Here is a 20,643-nt window from a genome sequence, read left to right as displayed (position 1 = left end):
TTCATTTTGCTTTAAAGGATGGTGGAGAAGAGCGGAAAAGTCCACGAGGGGCACATCAACGGGGGAAGCAGAATTATTCGCCACTTTCGTTCTAGCTCAGTACCCATTCCCCTCGCTGTGGATAGCATGGTCCACTTCTCTGCAAGTCCCCCAGTCAAACCAGCCTTGCAGCAAGCATCTCAGAACAGTGAGGACGGAGCAGGGAATGGGAGTCTCTCGTCTCCTCGCAAGCAACCTCCTCCCAAACCAAAGAGGGACCCTAACACCCGCCTGAGTGCATCTTATGAAGCTGTAAGCTCAGGATTGACAATGGCTCCCAAAGAAAGCTGCACTCCAGAGGGGTCAAGTTCACCGGCTGAAAGTCCTCCAAAATCCCAGCTGTCCCCCAGTGACCCAGCAGGTATGTAAACTCCTCTGTACAATAAAATGTCTCTGCTTCAGCTTTTCAGTAGAGACATGTTAGTGATCGAAAATGGCAGGTTTGTTGGCCCAGATTGGGTATGGATCGACAAAATCTGAAAATCACCAATGTTTTCCTGTCAGTGAAAGCACCTAGACATTAACAGGTCCCACTAATACTTTAGGTGTGGAAGTTGTTTCTGAGGTAAAAACACTAAAATGTGTAAGAAGCTAATTAAATGTGTATTGTGTTTTTCTGACAAGGCATGCTGCCTATTCATTTAGACTACAGAGAGCAAGACTGCTGCTGTTACTGTAATACTTGTCAAGCACATGTTTAACAATACATTACTAGTCATTGCATTCCTTTACATTTTACTATTATGAAATTTAAGCTTCATCATTACTCCGATTCCCAGTCATTTTGTTCAGTTTGGTCAGGACAGCAATCTGTGACTCTTTAGTTCTTTGACATTTTAGGGCTTTCGCTGAGCTATTTTCTAACCTCGGCAAACCAACTTCAAAATACTGAGTGATGATATTCTCACCATTCTCAAATCTTCATATATTTAAATATGTCACCAAAATACACAAGCTAAGGTAGGGTGCATGTGGTGTTGTTGTTTTTTGTTTGTTTTTGTGGTCGTACACATCACTGAAACCTGCTTTGTGTTGAAATCTCTTCTTATGTCATTTCCTCAGCCAAGCCCCGTCCTCACAGCGATGACTATACAACCATGAGAAAAGTACCGCCGCCCAAACCGAAGCGCAGCCCTAACACTAAGCTGACAGGCTCATATGAGGAGATTAACGCCGTGGCACCCCAGCTCCACCAGCTGCGCCCAGCTGATGTAAAGATGGCCCTGCTTTCTCGTGGTGGGGGGTTTGGAGGATTTGGAGGCCTGATGCAGAGGGCAGCTTCTTTAGATGCTCCAAAAGGGGTGGCACTCAGCCTATACAAGGGCCAAGACGAAGAGGATGTATACATTGAGATGTTAGGGTCCCAGACTCGGAGCCTCCAAGAACCCCCCGACAGCCCGGATCTGTTGGACTCAGAAGCTGTGTACGAGGAGATGAAGTATCTCCCACCTGAAGATGGTGGAAATCCTGCTCCTGCAATCACCAAGGCTGCCAGGCTGCAGGCTCTAACATTGGGTCTGATTGGATTGGGGTTGTCTCCTCCAAAGGGCGGGGAAAACAAGCAAATGCCAGCTAGCGCCACTGCTACTATGGAGGTTTCTCACACACAGAGCCTGCCTAACAGTGCTGCTGCCAAAGCTCAGATGGGCAAAGATGGCAGCTGTGATATCCCTGCTCCGTTCCCCAACTTGCTCCCTCACCGTCCCCCTCTGCTGGTGTTCCCCCCCTCTCCTGTTACCTGTTCTCCTGCTTCAGATGAATCGCCCCTCACCCCTTTGGAGGTAAAGAAGCTGCCAGTGTTTGAGACGAACCTGAACTACGCCACTGGTCCAGATAGCCCCCTGTCCCCACAGTTTTCACGCCAGAGGGCTGACTCTTCACCTAGTCTCACAGTCCTCATGCCGGAAAAGAAGTCTACACCTCCGCTCACTCCTCCACCACCTCCTCCTCCCCCAAGCGCACCACCTCCTCCCTACAGACCACCCTCACACTTCCCCTTCCCACCTGAGGCCAACTTCCTGACTCTGACTCGTGCAGCATCTGTCACTGGGAGCTCTGACTCCCCCAAAATCTCCTCACAAAGGGCAGGCGGGGAGCCAACGGGGAAGCCGCCTCCTTATTCGCCTGTGAAGATGTCACGACCTGAGCCGCGGAGGGCACACTCATGCTCATCGTCACCACTGTTGTTTAACCCAGCCAATGGGAGGCCCCTGACCAGCCCCCTAGAGGAGCTCAACACTTTGTTCAGCTCAGGACGCAGCTTGCTGAGGAAGTCAACACCTGGACGCAAAATGAGAGATGGAGGTCTGTTGATGTTTTTTTCCGATGTTGTACGACTAATAGCCAGATTTTTTTGGTGAATTCAATTATTTAAGATGCAACTTAAAAATCATTTTACTGTCAGTTTTGTTTTGCCATTTTGTTAGTAAGAATAATCCCAAGGCTTTGGAGTAACAAGAAAGAAGTTGCTTGGGTTAAGGCTCTCTCATACTACATCTTCAGCTGAACATTCAACGGATGGACACCCCTCTCACTTCAGTGTACATCACACCTCTACCCAATCCCTTCTTGCATCCTCCATTGTCTTTTACAAAATGATCATGGAGAGAGCACCACACCTTCCCGCAGACCACCTCCTTCACGGACAACAAAGTTGCAATATCCATCCAGGAGGTTTTAGCCATTTGACATTTTGTGTTGTTACTTTGTGATTTATTGTACAAATGTACATGGTACCTCACCAGATCACATTAACACTCCTTAAAATTATACATATAGCCTGCAATTACCAAAAAAAGAATAGTGGAAGCGGACTAGTGGCCACAAACTTCTGACCAATCGTACAACTCATCACACACAGCTCTGTGCTTCCTGTTGTCAAGAAGGGGAGGCAGATGCAATTTTTGTCACCAAACTAAGTTAATGACAGCTGATTTCGACACTTCTGATGAAGTATGGGAGAGCCTTAAGCTAACTCATGGGTCAGAACATGAGTGCAGTGCCACTGACACAACTATTAAAGTTTATACAAGCATTTATTCATATTGAAGAACTGAAGAATTAAGATTGAAACTAATCGAATGGAAAAAGGGATACACACAGATAAAATTCTAAGGATAATTGGTTCCTCACCTTTGTCAGTCATTTAGGTATCCAACATGCCTTGTGCATCATTAGAGTCAAACTGTGCTATGCTTTTAATGATCAACCTCAGCTTAAAGAGCATTTTCACATCGCACACCTGCTGAACTGTCTATTAGTGCCTCACTGGTGAAACTTGCCTTATTTATTTTTTCATTCATTCTTGTCTGCTGATCAGACCACAAACGAAAATATCCCTCTACCACAATCTGGTAATAGGAACAGTGGTACATAGCGGTATGCGGATGTTAAAAGATCTCAGCCATTTTAGAAGATATAAGCCTGTCTTATTCAACACCTCATCACGTGATTAGTCTAGCTGAGCCTACCATTATCTATTATCTATACCCACCTATCGTTACAGGGTTGTGGAGGTGCAGGTGCCTATCTTTAGTGATCATTGAGTGAGAGGAAGGGTACACCCTGAACAGGCCACCAGTCCATCACAGGGGAACACAGAGACACACAGGGCAAACAACCATGCACACACACACACCCACGCACACACACATATAAAGAGGAGAGAGCTTACACATACACAGAGGGAGTACATGCATTTCCTTGCAGTAAGACCACAGGCAGAGATTTGAAGACAAATCTCAAGTTCATCATACTGTTCGGCTGGATTCCCAGGTACTTGTGTCTGGAGATGCTTTTGGCAGTGTTTAGCTGTACATCATTGTGCCTATGCAAGTTCACAGTCACAGGCTCTGTGCACATAACCTATGATAACAAAGTAATAAAAGTTTCTGGAAAAAAGCCTCTCTTTTCGTGGTATTACAAGTCATATGTGAAGAGAGTGAACGGGAAGTGGACTGTCCCCTCTGGGGTTGCTGACTGACATACAAAGCCAGACATGAGCTTACCTGCAGATTAGTTAGATCAGGTTTTGAATAGTATCAGGCTCTCTAACATCTACAATAGAAAAATCAATATTGTTATGTTAATGTTGCAATAGCCATCCTTGTTGGCAGACTTGCACAAGCCCATTTGTTACTATCTGCTTTGCCGTGCCCTTCGGCTTCCACGTTTCCTTTCTTGCATGCTGGCTTATGAGCAAGCTTGCATAGTCTCCTTTAGTGTCGCATAATAATCAGTTTGAGTTCTGGGTTATTGTGCAAGGTAGTTCAGTGGGACTGCATGCAGCGCACACAAAATTATAGAAAGTAGGGCAAACATTTAGTTGGTGCAGTGGAGGGTCACCGGGTCAGACTATTCAAACCCAAAAAGAGATTGCTTTGGGATGATGCAAATATTCTATTTTGATGCAGTCTTAGCACAACTTTAGCCTTTAAGAGAAGATAGAAATTCAGCTACCCGACTGTGTTTCCTCAGAGTTTATAAGTTGGAGCTTTGTTAATAATGTATGAGCAGTAGAATGATGAGGATTACACATCAAATATTTAACGGCTCACTCATGTTGTATTGAGGGGAGTGTGAACGCTCTGAAACGGTGTACAGTACAACCTGGTCAAATATCTAGAGGAGATGTAAAAAAAAAAAAAAAAAACTGCAGCAGAGTGAAAGGAGTAGCTGTTGGTGAAAATAAACCATCATCTTTCCATTGCCTTATGGAGGAGCTGCTCGGTTTGCGTAGTAAGCTATTGCGTCATGCTTCTATAACGGTGAAAAGTACCTCGAGCTGGATGCTGAAAGCCTTATAAGACACTGTATGTGAGCGAGTGAATGATGACGCATTTGCCCCACATCACATCTTGTACTTGAGTCTTCGTCAGCACCTGGACCGGAGCAGGAAAAAGCACTGGCATCATGGAAAGTGGTGTGTGTGACAGTGGGGTGGGCAGCGGGGTATTTTGAGCAGGCAGAGCACAGCGGGCCGCCTCAGATCTGAGTGCATAGGGATGCCTACGGGTTGAACGGGACAAGCCACTTCCGTTCCCTCTTGGCAGTCAAATGGCTGAATGTGATACTTGGCTCTAGGGAGCGGGCAGAGGTTATAGTTGCTATCCCTGACATTTCTGTGAAGAACAGCTGACTCCCCTGCTGGACCCCCTCCCCCTGTCCTCACCCCGATGGTATGAGAAAACCACAGGAATACCAAGGAAAGACGGCAGGTGGTCTTGGGATTTTTCCACAAGTATGTGTCATAAAAAAAACATACTTCAAACAAATGAAGAGGATTAGCATCCAGTTTTACTTTACCACATTCCCCGGAGTCAAACTTGGAATTGAAGTGATCGTTTCTCCTTCTTGGACACAATTTTTAACTCTGGAAGCGAATATGTTATATTAGAGTTTGTCAAGCGTATGTTTAGGTGTCATGTGACTGGGTGGGTGTGGGTGAGCTGAGAGACAAAAGGTAGACATTCTTGGTGCGAGACAACAGCTGATTATCTACTAACACATGCAGCCAGAGTCACTTATGCAGTTTTCATATGACCCTTGAAGAGCTGCAGAGGCTTTTGGAAACGCATCTCAACCAATAGAAACTTTTCACATAGTAAAATCAAATTCAAAAAGTAAAATTTAAAATGCAAAAGTATGAAATTGCATTTTCATGTTACAAATAATTAAAAAACGTTTTCTCAACTAGAAATAATCAATGAATATTATTGCACCGTTCACAAATATTCTCCCTTCTTGCAAAAACATTTGAAAGGTCCTAAAATAAAATAAAAGAAACCAGCAAGTTATAATTAAAATTCATTTTGATCCAAAAAAATAAATAAAAAATAAAAAATTGGAGTAAATAGTAGCAACCTGGAGCAACCTTATTTAGGAGGTATTCCMAAAAAAGAAAGAAAAAGAAAAGTCTAGATCCTGRATGATCCAGAGAGGTTTTGCAAAAATGCATAATCAAAGAGTCCTCTCTCTTTGCTTCAACCTTGTAAAATATTTTATGAGAAGAATAAATGTATTTTCTAATACCATGGGAGGGCAGCATGATGTAGCAAGGATGCTAATAATTGAAACTTTCTGAGTTTGTCATGGACTGCTAATTAAAAGTTCCTCAACTCTCGCGTCAAATGGAGAAGATTAAAATATGAACTACAAAATGTTTCCAGGAATGTTTATAATATGGGAAAAACAGTTTTTTCTTTAACATTGCATTTTCCCCCCTCCGTTAGATTTGTCTTAATTTTTCTGCTAGAATAAGAATGTGATTTATTTTCAGGCTTTTTTAGATATTACCAGGAGCGGTATTAAGTTTAGAGACCTTTTTATAAATGTTGAAATCCCACTGATTTTAGTCGGAATAAGTGTTACTTCTGCATATATTGTGTTTTCTCTGCTTGTTCTGTTTCCAGGATTCAATTCTAACATCAATCTGCCGGGGAGGGAGGAAAGTGGCTCTGCGCCGACCTCCCCATCCCTGCAGCTGCAAGACAAGAACGCCAACAACCACTCTCTCCATCCCCCAAGCCCTGTCCCTGTGGAGAATGGCAACCAGATATCTAATGGTAATACCACAAAGCTTTACATTTTACACTTTGCCTTCCTGACAAATGATCTCTTGAAATCATGATCTGCTATACTGTCTAGGTCAGTCAAGGTTTAGGGATTTCCCTGTTTCCTCTTCCATAAGTTTACATATGACAGCCAAAAGCAGGTTGCTCTCATCTTCATTGAGAAAAAACAAGTAAATGGCAAAGTCCAGCCTTGGGGTCCAAAAAACTAAAGAAAAAGCTAAAAGTCAAACATTTTGGCTTTTTATTATGTTGTAACTTAAAGTAACTGAGCTGATAATGGACCTGTCTGCACAATATGTGAACTTAGCTTTTTGAACTGTTCAAAAAGTGAACAAAAAAAATCTGTTTTGATATTTTAAATATCTGAGATTTATTTGCTACAGTTTTATTTATCATTTATCTATAGTTTTTATTGTTAATGTGTTGGTTTTCTTCAAATAGAATATGACCAAATTAGTCAAGATAYATATCTGAAGAAAATTCACATGTTAATCATTAAAACTATTGATAAATAGAAAATAAAACTTATTTATGTTATTTCAAATACAAAATTTTTTTTCTTGCTTCACTTTTTGAACAGTTCAAAAAACTATATTCATATATGTTGTGTAGATTCATTACACAAAGTGATTAATTTTKATCTAACATGTAATAAAAACTAAAAATTCAGTTTCTTGGAATATTAACAAATTGAATAAGGATAATAATTAAGTTTCTTAACACATAAATGTCAGACTGTTGCTACTGAGGCAATCAGTCAGTGTCTCTGCTGAGGTGTTATGAAAGACCAGCTCTCCTCAGAAGCAACTTCAGCTTGTCTGCTGGTCTTGATATTACTCCACAGAGTCTCTGCTGGGCTTGGTCGGGTCAGTTTGTTGACCAAATCAAGCTTAGACTTCCGTTTTTAAAGATTTTATGCAACATTAAAAAATTTTGAAAGACTTAACTTTCTATTTTCATTATTTTTATTGAAATACTTCACTTCTTGTGTATTGGACTCTATATAATAACTGAGTTAATTTTTTTTTACTGATTTGCTGAATAAAAAGACCTTTTCGGCTGCTGTCTAATTATTGAGATGTACAGTGAAAATAATGCCACTGGAATATTTTAGAGCTGGATTTGACCTCCGGCTGGGTGTTTGCTGTTTGTGTAATATTCAGGATCACTGGAGGATGAGAGTCACAGCAAGTCGAACTCCAGCACCACCTCCCTGCACAGACATTTGGACAGCCATCATACTCAGGTAATCACACATCACAAAGCGTTTCCCTTCTAATATTTTATGCATACCCCCAAAAATGGTGAATTGTTTGATTAATACACTAATTTTCCTTTCCGCTTCAGGTTCTGTGTAATTTTTTTATTTTTCTTATTTCAGCCTATTAACTCCAGACGCTGCCTCACTTTTGCAGACTTTGTGAAACCTTGACCTTCATTTTGAGATCAGTTTGCTTACGGCCGGTTACAGGCACACAAACATTTACTCAGACACACTCACAGTRGCAACACACACGGACGGTTAGAGCACAGCCCCTGTAATGATAGATGTTATTGTGTTTGGGTTCGTTGACTAAGCGAAGGGAAAAAGTCGCCTCCTTGGAACATCATGTACCTCTCCTGACATGCGAGCTTCTTCAGACACTACAGGCAGGTGTACTGTTACAGGATTAAATTCACTGTCCTGTCCACTCGAACCCAAACTCACACACATCCAAGTGGAAAAACGGAGGTACAACTAAGCAGTGCTGTAATTATCAGCAAGCCTAAAGCAGTAGGAAATCAAACTCGCATGATCTATGCCACATACAAAAAGTCAGAGGGTAGAGCAAGTCGGAAATACAGATTCAAGCTTTCATAGTGATTATCATGTGCTGTAATCTCACCTCTGGCAAGAACACCCAGTAACAGCCCCCTTTTTTTTTCTCTCCAAAAATGACATTYAATTTTTCTTTATAGATCCGGGTTGTCATTTAAAAATGGATAAAACAGTCCTGTGATTTACTGAAAAAATCAAACCAAACAACAACATTCTCAGAATGTGACTCATTTAACATTTAATGGTAGATTGATTCTTTGAATTTTACCATGTAGAACATTGGAGATAAACACTTACTAGCTCGTGCCTGAAATAGAGGATAGAAGTGTCAGTAATATGTGTTTATTGGTGAGGTTCACATCATAAATGTTTAGAGACAGTRAGCTCTATTAATATGTGTAAAMGTCCTCTATGTTTTACACTGCAGATGGGTTTAGGGTTCTTACTCTCTCTGAACAATGTGCATCTTTTTTTCATCCTGATCTCAAGATACAGTAATAATCTACATCTAAATTACTTTTGGATTTTTGTTTTTGCAATTTCAAATAATGAAATTGAGTTTTACACACGTGCACTGCACATTTTATGAGGTAAACCTCTCTAGCTTTGTGTCGGACCGTTTTTTGCATTCAGAATGACCTTAACTCTCCTGTCTGAGATTTCTGTGCACATAGACATGATCTGTTGCTAAATCTGTTCCAAGTCAAGACGGATCACTGTTTTCAGCTGAAATCCAGACTCATCAGAAAAGGCAGCATTTTTCAACTTGTCATTGTCAGATTTTGGTGAGCTGAGGTGAATTGTAGCCACTGTTTCCTTTTCTTACCTTATGGTGTTACACATACTACCTCAGATAAAAGTATAGATGCCTTATTATTATMTTAAGCTATTCTTGGTAACCGTAAGAGACGAGTGAACAAGAAAATCAATTTCTGAAATCCTTAGACAAGTATGAGGTACCAATAACTATGACACTTATAAAGTCACTTTTATCTCCTTTCTTCCTCTTTCTGATGTTCAGTTTGAACTTCAGCAATTTATCTTAACCATATGATAAACATCACAGTCAGCTTTATTCATGATGTTTGTGCACATAAACAGATATTTTAACTTTTTAAAGTTAGAAAAGTTAAGTGATTGACAGAGCAAAGTCCCTCCTCCTGACTGATTTTTTGTATTTCTCTWGGTGGCAATAGATCAAGGAGAAGGCAAAGGAGTTTGKTTTTTTTTTCACTAATTATCTGTCTCACGTTCTATTCTTACGTCATAGTGACAGTTTTAGCAAATATGTAAAAACCGTTTTTTGGGGGGKKTTTTGTAAATAAGTTATATATTGCAGCTTTAAGGTGCTAATATATTGCATGCTGAATAATATTCAGGCTTTCACACAAAGTTTTCTCTCAGAAAAAAACTAAAAGAACTTTAATAGCAGGTTGGATTAGCGAGTGATTTTCAGCTAAGCTCGAAGCAAAAGAATAAGCAAAGGACACGGTGTACCATTTTGAGACGAGCTCACAGGATTCACCTTTCATAGATAAAACTCCACAAAGGTGTGAAAGGACTCTGTGTTCCTTCTTTAAAATCCTGYGACTGAAGAAACACATTTCCCCTCCACTTCCAGCTGACCTGTGTGTAAACGCAGGTAAAATGCTGATGCGCCAGCTTTCCTAATCACAGTGTTTCTAGACGTCTGCAGCGCCTTCCGAGTACGGAGAAGACTTTCTTTCTCTGCAGTTCTAACATTTTTGCTCTTTTATCCTTCATGTATTTTCCAGAGGGGGCATCTCAACTTTTCTCCATTTGGTGCAGGGGCTGCCCTCTAAAACAAAGAGGGTGGTCAGGGTGGGCTCACCGGAAACACTTCCCATAAATAGGGATGTGGTGAGTGTGTCACGGCCGTGCTGATCTCAAGCCTGACGGCAACAGCAGTGTTTTTCATGGAAATTCTGCAAAAGCATAATACTTCCTCAGAACATTGGCAGAAAATGATTAATAGTCTGGTTATTTATGGAGCCTGAGGCTTTTATAAGCAACCAAAGCCAAGGGAAGAAGACCATAATGTTCTCATCAACATGTACATGAAATCAGGAAGMCAAAATTGTGAAAAACACTGCTTTTGCATAACTTCATCAACAGCTCATCTGCTCCCTTTTTTATTGTTTGTAGAGAAACCTCTTATTACCATTTGTTTATATATGAAAAGGAAACATAGGCTAGCTGGGCATTCCTCATTCCTAGATCTCCAATGATACGTACTGGTGCTCCCAGTGATCCCAGTTCAGTGATAAAATTAATTCAGAAAAATCAACAAATTTCAAAATGCAATTCCCATTAATCATCAGGTGATTAAGCTGACAGTCAAAACTCAACTGTGAAAATGGTCACTGAGGAAAGAACACTTGTATGCTGAAAATGTTATTTGCTATTTTGCACCGTGGACGTTTTGGGTCGTCTTGTAAACAATATTTTTGGGTACATAGCGAGTTTTTTTGCCACAATTTTTACCCGCCCTGGAAGCGTTTTGCCAGGAGATATCTGGGAGAACGAAGGTATTTCAGCAAAGTTGCTTTGTTTTAATTTTAGGTGCTCTTAACTTGTTTTAGCATCTGTTTTAGAAGATGCTGATTTTGAAAGCATTGGGGGGGGGGGTTTTGAAAAAAAAAAAAAAAGATCTAGAAAATTAGGCTGAAGTTAAGGTTGGCATCTACAGTTTGTAACACTAAACAACACTAAACGTTTCTGTTTACTAGCAGGAGGGTAAGAAGAAATATTTTGAATGCTGTTTACTGTAGCTCTGGAAGAGAAATTATAATTGGCTAGAATTTGTATCAACAGAACAAAACTTCACAAAAACCTCTGATCAGTCTTTGAGTTTAGTTCTTATTCACCTGGTCAAAATTCTCTGCTGCTAAATGATTTATTTATTACTCTGGTGATTCATGTAACTAAAAGTTGGACTATATTCATACATGTCTAATGTTTGTGAAACCAAACACACACTTGTGTTTGTCCTGTCTTCTTCCATCCTCTGCTCATAACTGCAGACATGTTGCAAATACTGCGAGGAAAAGATATGAGAGAATACTTTTCTGATGGCTTTTTGGATCAGTTTCAGTGTCATTAATTTCTTCATTAAGTTCATTCTGTGAATCTTTTTTTTTGTCTGTTAGCTTCGTTCCAAACTGTGTTTGCGTAGGACTTTCATAACTAATAAGAAGAAAGGATGCTGGAAGATAAAGGGGGCAAGCTGATTAGGAATGAATAGGCTGGTTTGTGTTTTTCCAAGAGCAGTCGAGGCTAATTATATAGCAAATTGACAGACGGCTGAGTGACTGAAGACGACAAGGATTGATAGTTTTGTTTATCCCCTCAGACAATGTCTCGTGAAAGGCAATGACATTTAAAGTGGGAGTCTTCACACATTTCCTTCTCAGAATTATGCAGCACAACACATTCCCATTTCTGAAACGTATGAGAAGGACAAACAGTACGATACTTTGTGGAACTAAAGCCGCTGGTAAAAAAGATATTTCCAAGAAGAAAAAAAAAAATAAGCTCACACACAGAAATGATTACTGACTTCTGATATTGTTGCTTCTTTCATCTGTAAAAGTACAGTCTGTTCTGATGTTAACCAGATTGGGACAAACACACATTTAAAAAACATAAGGTTCTTTTTAGACCATCGTATTTTTTTTGTTTTTCTTTTTCTACTTTCTTTACAAATGAGGTATAACCAAAGTCACACTTGGGGTTGGAATATTACATTTTCTTAGTATTTATATGCTTTCCTAAGAAAAAAAGCTAGTATACAGAATCACCATCCGACTATTTCTTTATCAAAAAACACAATGGTTCCAAGGAAATCTCAATAATAGATAAATGCATAACCATTTTTGCTAAATATTTTTAATTTCACAGTTGAGTTCCAATATCAAGAAGTTACCTGTTCTGGTTATGTCAGTCAGTCTTGTTTACCCATCAGGACTGGGGAAAGGGTTAGGGTTTTCAAGCTTTACCTGACCCAAACTTGTGCATTTAGTGCATAGAATCTTCATAATATTCTGAAAAGTTATTTTTAAAGCACTATTACTATAAAACTTTCTTTATGTTGTAAATGCTATATTCACATCGTATCATGTTCATAGTTCCATTTCGAAGATTACCTCTTAAATGTGCAGCGCTCTCAGTCAGAACGGTCACAAACTACGAATCTTTGAACATTTCCAGTAGTTTCTGAGCCTTGTTGCATTCAGTCTATTTGTGTTTGCGTGAGTCCGTGTGCAGTCATGCATTGCAGAAGGACATGGTGTTCCCTTTTGCCTACTGTTCCAGAAGCTGGTGTTCCTGCTTGGCACCACAGCATTAAATAGCCTAGCAGAGACGTGTAAATTATRGATTAGATTCTCGTCTGCCAGTGCAGACGGCCAATCTGAGTGTTTAATCTCATATGGATATCAGAAACATAATGCTCACCTACGTCACACTGCTGCTCGTGTGTGACTGCTGTGACAAAGTGACATGTTTTGGAAAATATTACAGTGAAAATATTGAAMTTTTGGAGAAATCTGTTCTGTTGAAAGAATAACTTTTCTTTGAAGCATTCTTTTTTCTCGGGTTAATACAAAATACATTCACAAGTTGACACAATTAGATGAATACATTTAGATTATGGACTCATTGGACATCCGGTCACCTCCATGTAATATTTGGTGAACTCATAGTGTGTAAACTATTGAGAGCGAAACAAGAGACTTAAACAGATGGAATAAAGAAATAGCAAACCCTTAGCTTAGGCCGACTGCTGGGTCGCGTGATGGATGTCAGCAGGAATAAATAAGATTAATTTAGCTTTTTTGAGAATTAATAATAATTTAGATGCAGCAGAGCGAATGGATTTTCGTAGTAGGATTGTAGAAATGTTTAATGTTTATAGGCTTTGGCAAATTGGATGGTTTTTATTGCTTTTTTTCCCCCCCAGATCACAAGCTGTGTTTTAAAGACTCTGTGATCAGTGAAGAATAATCTTGTCTTGATAATCAGTAAAAAAAATAAAAAATTTATTACAAAGCTGATCTCCACATGATTCATCTGTTGAATTATAACCGAGCACGGACGTTTTCTTTTTCATATTTTCTTGGTTTGGATTATCAACGAAAAACTGAGAATCCTTTTTAATTTTACCTAAACAATTGACTTGCCCATCAGTAGTGTCGTGCTCTGGTTCCAGTGGTTGAATGCGTTTCTATGTGTGCACATTTTGATTTACGGCCTGAGCACTTGTGAGAAAAATCCGAGACTAGAACTTGTTTTTTTTTTTTGTTTTTGTTTTTTTATCCAGCTGCGTTGAAGTAAAAACCTAAACTTTTCCTTCACATCTCTCATTAATCACACATTTGCTTCTTCATCTCATCCTGTCGAGTAAAATACGCTCTTCCTCTCTAAACCAAACCAACCTTCCTCCTTCTTCTCTAGTTGCTCCAGCGCCTACATCTGACCAACAGAGACGAGAGCGCCGCCCTCAGGGAGCTTCTCCGCTGGCGGCAGGTGCAGTGTGAGGGGCGGAGCAGTCACAAGCAGCGGCCGCCTCAGTCCCCACCCCTGCCCCCCACACTGCTCTGGACCAAAAGGAAGGCCTCTCCTTGAGCTACGGTGTCTGAATGAAGTCGCGTCTTCAAATCCTTTCGTCAAAGATAAACTCTTTGTTTGTTTGTTTTGTAAATTTTATCTGGGCCACCAACCTCACTGCCCGTGGGCTACGCTGATGAACCGAGGCCGAAAGCTGAAGAGCCTCCTGGGGCTTCGGCTTCTCCTGTATTTGCACTGACTGTGGAAGACGCTCTACCTGATATGACATGAACTCAGTGTGCACAGTGTGTGTGAATGCATAAACAGCTGTACCTGTGGAAGTGGGTTTTATTATATGATCAAATACTTTATGTATAAAAAGAAAAAATCAGCAGACATATAAGAGATTAAATTATTATAACACGCCTATTTATTTTCACCAAAAGGATGATGTCCATTTATTGGAGGCTGCACCCGAGAGCAAATCAGCAGCATGTCTGTGGTGGTCAGATGCCGAATGAGCCTCTTACCTCTCCAATAGATAGTCTTGCATTACTGCTGTACACAAAACAAGTTTCCTCCCCGCAACATGGTGCTGATGATACTGTTGAGTTCCTTCCTACATGTTCACACTGGGGTTCTTGCGTGCGGACTTGTGAAGTTTACAAGCAAACCCAACGCCTTTAGGAACTTCCAGGTTTTTAACATCCGTGCAGCTGGCTTCGACGTGCTCGGCTCCTAAGTGCTACTGGTAGCTATGGCAACAAGCTACCAAGGGGTCAGGCTAACCTCAGCATTATCCCAAGGTGTACTTTTCGTCCTCGTTGTTGACCAGCCTTGAATAAAAGCCCTGTGGCCAAATTCCAAACCACTGCACTTACCATGAAAAGGGAATCTACCAAGTTGTCCAAGATGCGAATGTTTCAGCAGACGGGTGTGTCGTTCATGTTGTGAACACGCGACTGTGCCAAAGTGATTCAAGTGAAAATACGATTGAAGTATTGTTATGTCTGATGCATACTGTAAGCTCTTTAATTATTTGATGTACAGGTAGGTTTAAAAGAGTAAATAAGTTTTATTGACAATGCGGGCCGAGGAAAAACATCGTAAATGAGACAAGAAAAAAAAAAAGCTAATGTGTGATCACATAAGCATTGTTAGGGGAGAGCATATGAGGTCAGATGTTTCTTTGGTTGTGTCAGACACATTAAGTCCCACAGAAATAATGACAACAATTTATCCAACTTTTGCTCAAATCTTCAAATGAGTTATATTCTTTGACCTCTTGGTTTATAAAGGCATCTTCTTTAAATTCTGGACTTGTTCATTAAATAGCAGTTATCCTGCAGATCAGAGATGCTGCTTCATCTACAAAATTAGTTTGATGAAGAGGAGAGACTTTCAAATTATGTGGTTTTTTTTCTAGTTTTACCCACAACAGACCTTGAAAGGCTGAATGTCATTAATTCTAGGCTTCAAATGATTTATTTGCACTCTTCTTTTTCCACGACAGCCTGACTATACAGTATACAACCCCAATTATTCTTAGATACATATCTATGCTTTTATATACTTTTTCTTTTACTTGTTCATTAGTTTTGTATTAAGAAAAAAATAAATATAGTTGGACTTCGGAGTTTGCGTTGCTGTTCTGAGCCTCTAATGTTTCAAGCTCCTAACAATGGCTGTGTCGACAACCAAGCGGGTTTGTGTGTTCGGTGTTGTGTAGGAGAGCTCACACGCAGATCAACTGGACTTCTGTACAGATTCTTCCACTGTGTGCTCGTCCTCCTCTCACCTCTCACCCCGGAGTCCTTTCCATCATCTCCTCTTTCCCCCGTTTGACCCCAAACCACAGACCTTCTCTCCAGCTCGACCTACTGCCCTCCTTCCTCTAACGGACGGATGAAACTGGCTTTACGGGTGTTTCCATGGTAACGTCAGTGTAAATAGCGACTGATGTTTGAAGTCCTTTGCTTTCATCATCCCAGAAGAGCATAGAGACTGAAATAAAAGACAAAAGACATGTATGAGGTGTAAAAAGTCAGTTCATTATAAGGACTCTGAGATTGAAGAATGTTTTTGTTTTTTGGGGGGGGGATTGATGCAATGACTGAGAAACTGGAAGAGATTTATTTWAAAAAATGTGAATCTTTTTTTTTTGTTTGTTTGATTTTTACAATGACTTGTCTGTTACTGTGGAATTATTTTTACTTATTTATTATCCACCTCCAGATCCTGTTATGTTTTTGTTTTGGTTTTTCTCTCCTGATGCAAGCCGGAAGATCGACCTAAATATGCGTACAGTTGTTTACTGCACAATGTTTATGTGGTGTTGTGGTTGATCTTTGTGTTGGGCGTGTCTCGGCAAGCTGTTTGATCTTGGGAGATTGTCCTAAATGGTTAACGACACTAGGTATCAATAGCTCTAATGGATTTCTCTTTGCCACTGATCACCCACAATGTGTCTGATTGATTTAGCCTTAGAAATTAGCAGCACAAAGGTGCAAGAGGACTTGGGAATCACCACCACCACCAGAGTCTTTGTTTTTCTTTTTGTTTGCTTTTTTTGACTGAATGTCTAAATGCAAACATCTATTCTTCGAGCGTCACTGATATTCTTTGTAGCTTTGAATTGTGAATTATTACTGGAATATGCTCTTGCTTCTAAAAAAAAAARAATATACTTGACTGCTTAATGTGAACTATGTCTTCGTTTGGAGCTCATTTCTAAAGTGAGGTAACGATGCAAAAGGACAGATTTCCTCCGTCACGAACACCTTGTGGGCTGCAGAACTACAAACATTATCAAGGAGCAAATCTGATGCAAGCATAATAAGCTGGTGAACTCTGTTGATGCCCTCCGAAGGGCAAAACCTACCATTCATCATGAACAGCGTTCGGGTTTGCTGTGTGATTTTTGTGCATACCCTTAAACCATGAAATAAGGCTTTTACCTTGCATGATCAATATGTTTGGACTTTCCATAACATGCACATGTTAGTGGGGGTGGAGAAAATGCAGATTTTTTAATGTGAAGAATTGTTTTTCACCGCACTGTGAACCCTTCGTCTACCCCAAACACTAATTGTCAACATTAAAGTCCACAATACGCATAAYTGACGGCAGGCCGATTACTGTCGCCCATCTCTGTTCGTCAGGAATCTATAAAATCGTCTCTTCAGAGATCAGCTTTCTGGTGCTACAGTCAGTGTTAAATGGCCATTCTGTTCCTGTTTTTCTATTATTTCTGCACCTAAATATGGGGTTTGTCACTGCCTTTCATAATTTTGTTATGGTTTTTTTTTTCTTTTTTATTGTAATCCTTCTTTTCTACCTGACATACAATATATTTTCATTTGCATATGTATGTGTTTGTGGAAAAAAACAAAAAGATTGTGGTATTTCATAAATATTATCCCAATGTTTTATAATTCTGTCTCTGTACAGCAATAAAGCACAATTGTGTCAATGTCAGTTTCTCTGTATGTGTAAAGAAAGAAAAAACAAGAAGGTTACACAAAGTTCAGCCTAAAATTTATTTAGAGCTCATGACATTTGTCATGATGCTCAAAACAATACATAATGGTGTGTTTGGATGAAAATTATACATTATCTTTTTATTTGTATTCAGTTTCGCCACAGATTACTCCATATGAGCTTGAACTGAGCTTTGATTGGGTTATTTTAACGCATGATGATTCCACTACCATGACAACATGTTCAGTGTTTTTTATCTGCATGTAGGCCGAGACAAAATGTTCTTCCTCCTGTCACATTTTGCTACATTCRCTGACAAACTTATAGACATTTATGCCGACATTAAGGTCCAGTTCACATGTAGCCAGACAAAAACTCACTAAAAACTATGTTTTTTTTGTTGTGGGAAAACTGTGAGCAAATTGGAGATTTGTGGGAACCCCGTAGTTGTGTTTCTGTATGTTTGCATGTGGCATACGAAAAACATTTTCCGTCTCATCAGTTGCATTACAGATTGACGTGACTTGTCGAAATCAACTGTTGTTCCCTGAGGCGTGTTACGTGTCACCTACTGTATGACACCTTTGGCGACGACAGAAACCTGCCAACAAAACATGTCAGGCATGTCTTTATCGACAAAAAGTCTAATAAGCAAAAAAACCTAAAGAATATGTAGCCTATGGACACAATAAACTTCATTGGAATTGACGTTCTCGGCTTAATTTTTAAAATATTTTGAAACCATTTATTTCTATCTACTTCAGAATTATGCACTTCATAAAGTGTTTTCTATCTACTTCAGAATTATGCACTACCTTGTGTTTCATAAAATCTCAGTAAAATAAATCTGTCCCCAGCAATTATGTTTGTCTATCTAGCCATGTGTTTGGATGCATAATGTTTTATGGTTATGCAATGATTATACAGTATCATTGCTCTTTAGCTGCCGTTTTCCCTACAAAAAATTAAAAATGAGAAAATAATTGATATTAATCTTTTCTCCTGACAGATGTCTTGTTTGTAGCTTTAAAAYGTCCCACACATCCCTGCTGGTTTTGGGACTGCATGTTTTGAGCTGARATTTTGGTGACGTGGAAACCTTTCTTGCCATTTATGATCTTTAAAATTACAAACGCACAGCAGRAAATATTGAATTAAAACTGTCTTTCTGTTAGTACATCAACTTCCACTGTGACCTCCTTAGGGTCCGTTCATCCTTCTTTTTCTCATAGCTCGTCTATGTAGATTTTGAAGCTTGTGTGTCCTAAACATGGAAACTTGTCGAAGAAGGTTTTTTGATTGTTAAAAGACAAAACCTATGAAATAAAACTCAARGACACCACACAGCTGCAATGAAGATTTGGAAAATCAATGAAAAGGTGTGTGAGGACCAATTTCTTTCCATAAAACATACAAAACTGTTAAGTATTGCCTGCATTATTTGTGACTCATTGGGAAATTATGCTAAATATTTTTGCACAGATTCAAAGCTTCAAGGCTTTCAGGATTTTTGCACATCTAGAGACAATTTTTTTTTTTTTTTCCCCTATTCATTTTTGAAAAATGGCTTAATGCACAAATAATGCAGCGGGAGAAAAATACTTGCCTCCTTCGTTTGTGTTCTGTATTTCTGTCAAACATTTTTCACGTCATTTGGAATGTCATGAAGAAGAGTTAATGAACACATATTAAATATAAATTACTGAAAGGATCGCCTCCATAAACCAAGTCAAATCACTAAAATCCTCAGTACTCTGGCTCACAGTGAACACAGCTGCTTTCTCTATGCGTAAACGTTCAGCCAAAAACACTGTACAATACTGGAAAGCAGGGAGCATAAATCTGTACATCAAAATAATTATTAAAGATTCGTACAGTCATTTTCTCACACACTTCTCTGTATACTTCCTTTCAAAGTCTTTCAGTGTGGAATGCATGTGTGAAAACAAGCACATCTTGTCTAAGTGAAGTGACATTTCCCAGGATGATGAGCGACTGCACCTCGGGGCACCACGTACGCCGCGGTGGTTTCTGTTCAAAATCAGGTCAAGACAAGCGCGTCTTAGCCATCTAATTGCTTTAAAGCGAAATAAATTTGCCGCTGTAATTTATTAGAACGCCTCTTCGAGCAGCAGTGGGTCGAACGCGCAGCCTCGCAGTGTGGGAGCCAGTGTTTGAAGTTTGTGTCAGTGTGCGCCACTGTAAACATCTGCTGCTTCAGGGCACTGAGTCATGCACTGTTGGGTGTGTGCAGTGCGTTCTTTGAAAAAACAAAAACAAAAAAAAACCACATTCAGCAGCTTTGATCTGCCAGCACTTTGATCTGCCACTGGAATTTTTGAGCATTAATATTATTTAAGCTATTTAATCAATGACAGGAGATTAGTAAGGAGTCTGAACAGGACACAGGTAGAGCAGATTGTTTCATTTAGGAGGCGGTGTCATGTGGAGTTGTGGTTATTTCAGCAAATAATCAAGAACACTGTGACACCTGCACCGCCTTGATATACAGACAGAGCAACAGCGGAGCAGTTTGGTTCAAAGCATATTTGTCTGTCTAATTGGCCCAGTCAAAGTCCAAAATTGAATCTGTACCAAATCTGGAATATTGCTGTACACAAGCACTCAACATCCAGCTAGACTGAACTTAAGCCATTTTTCAAAAATGAATAGGGGGAAAAAAAAAAAAATCTGTCTCTAGATGTGCAAAAATCCTGAAAGCCTTGAAGCTTTGAATCTGTGCAAAAATATTTAGCATCATTTCCCAATGAGTCACAAGAAGGCACGCCAACAATGGTTGCAAAACTCTGTGGCTTTTCAGATTAAATAAATGAAGCTTTTATGATTTGTACTGAAAAATAAAAGAAATTCCCTTCTCACCCTCGGCGAGTGGTTTCTTACATCCTCTGAGCTCGGGTCCTCTACCAGAGGTCTGGGAGCTTGAGGGTTCTGCGCAGTATCTTACATGTGCCTAGAACTGCACATTTCTGGACTGAGATGTCTGATGTTCCTGGGATCTGTTTTAGCCACTGCTCCAGTTTGGGGGTGACTACCACGAGGGCCTCGATGACCACAGGCACCACTGTGGTCTTCACCTTGCAGGTCTTTTCCAGTTCCTCCCTGAGGCCCTGGTATTTCTCCAATTTCTCATGCTCCTTTTTCCTG

The 20,643-nt window shown here is 39.9% G+C and overlaps 1 protein-coding gene across 5 annotated transcripts in view; it reads left to right on the top strand.

Annotated features, from left to right (window-relative positions):
• Window positions 1–17,475, top strand: part of myo16 (myosin XVI) — a 111,194-nt gene extending 93,719 nt beyond the window's left edge. For 4 of the 5 annotated variants that reach the window (XM_008401520.2, XM_008401529.2, XM_008401512.2 and 1 more), the window contains exons 31-35: window positions 18–400; window positions 1,102–2,343; window positions 6,450–6,602; window positions 7,775–7,857; window positions 13,906–17,475. In XM_008401520.2, coding sequence (XP_008399742.1) covers window positions 18–400; window positions 1,102–2,343; window positions 6,450–6,602; window positions 7,775–7,857; window positions 13,906–14,076 — 2,032 coding nt within the window. In that variant the 3' untranslated portion in view covers window positions 14,077–17,475. Of the gene's footprint in view, window positions 1–17; window positions 401–1,101; window positions 2,344–6,449; window positions 6,603–7,774; window positions 7,858–10,205; window positions 10,312–13,905 lie in introns of all 5 variants that reach the window. The other variant, XR_532800.2, reaches the window with a different exon arrangement.
• The last annotated feature ends 3,168 nt before the right edge of the window (window positions 17,476–20,643 follow it).

Source organism: Poecilia reticulata, linkage group LG2, assembly GCF_000633615.1.
Source record: "Poecilia reticulata strain Guanapo linkage group LG2, Guppy_female_1.0+MT, whole genome shotgun sequence".
Classification (NCBI taxonomy): domain Eukaryota; kingdom Metazoa; phylum Chordata; class Actinopteri; order Cyprinodontiformes; family Poeciliidae; genus Poecilia; species Poecilia reticulata.
This window is presented reverse-complemented; position numbering and strand designations above follow the sequence as displayed.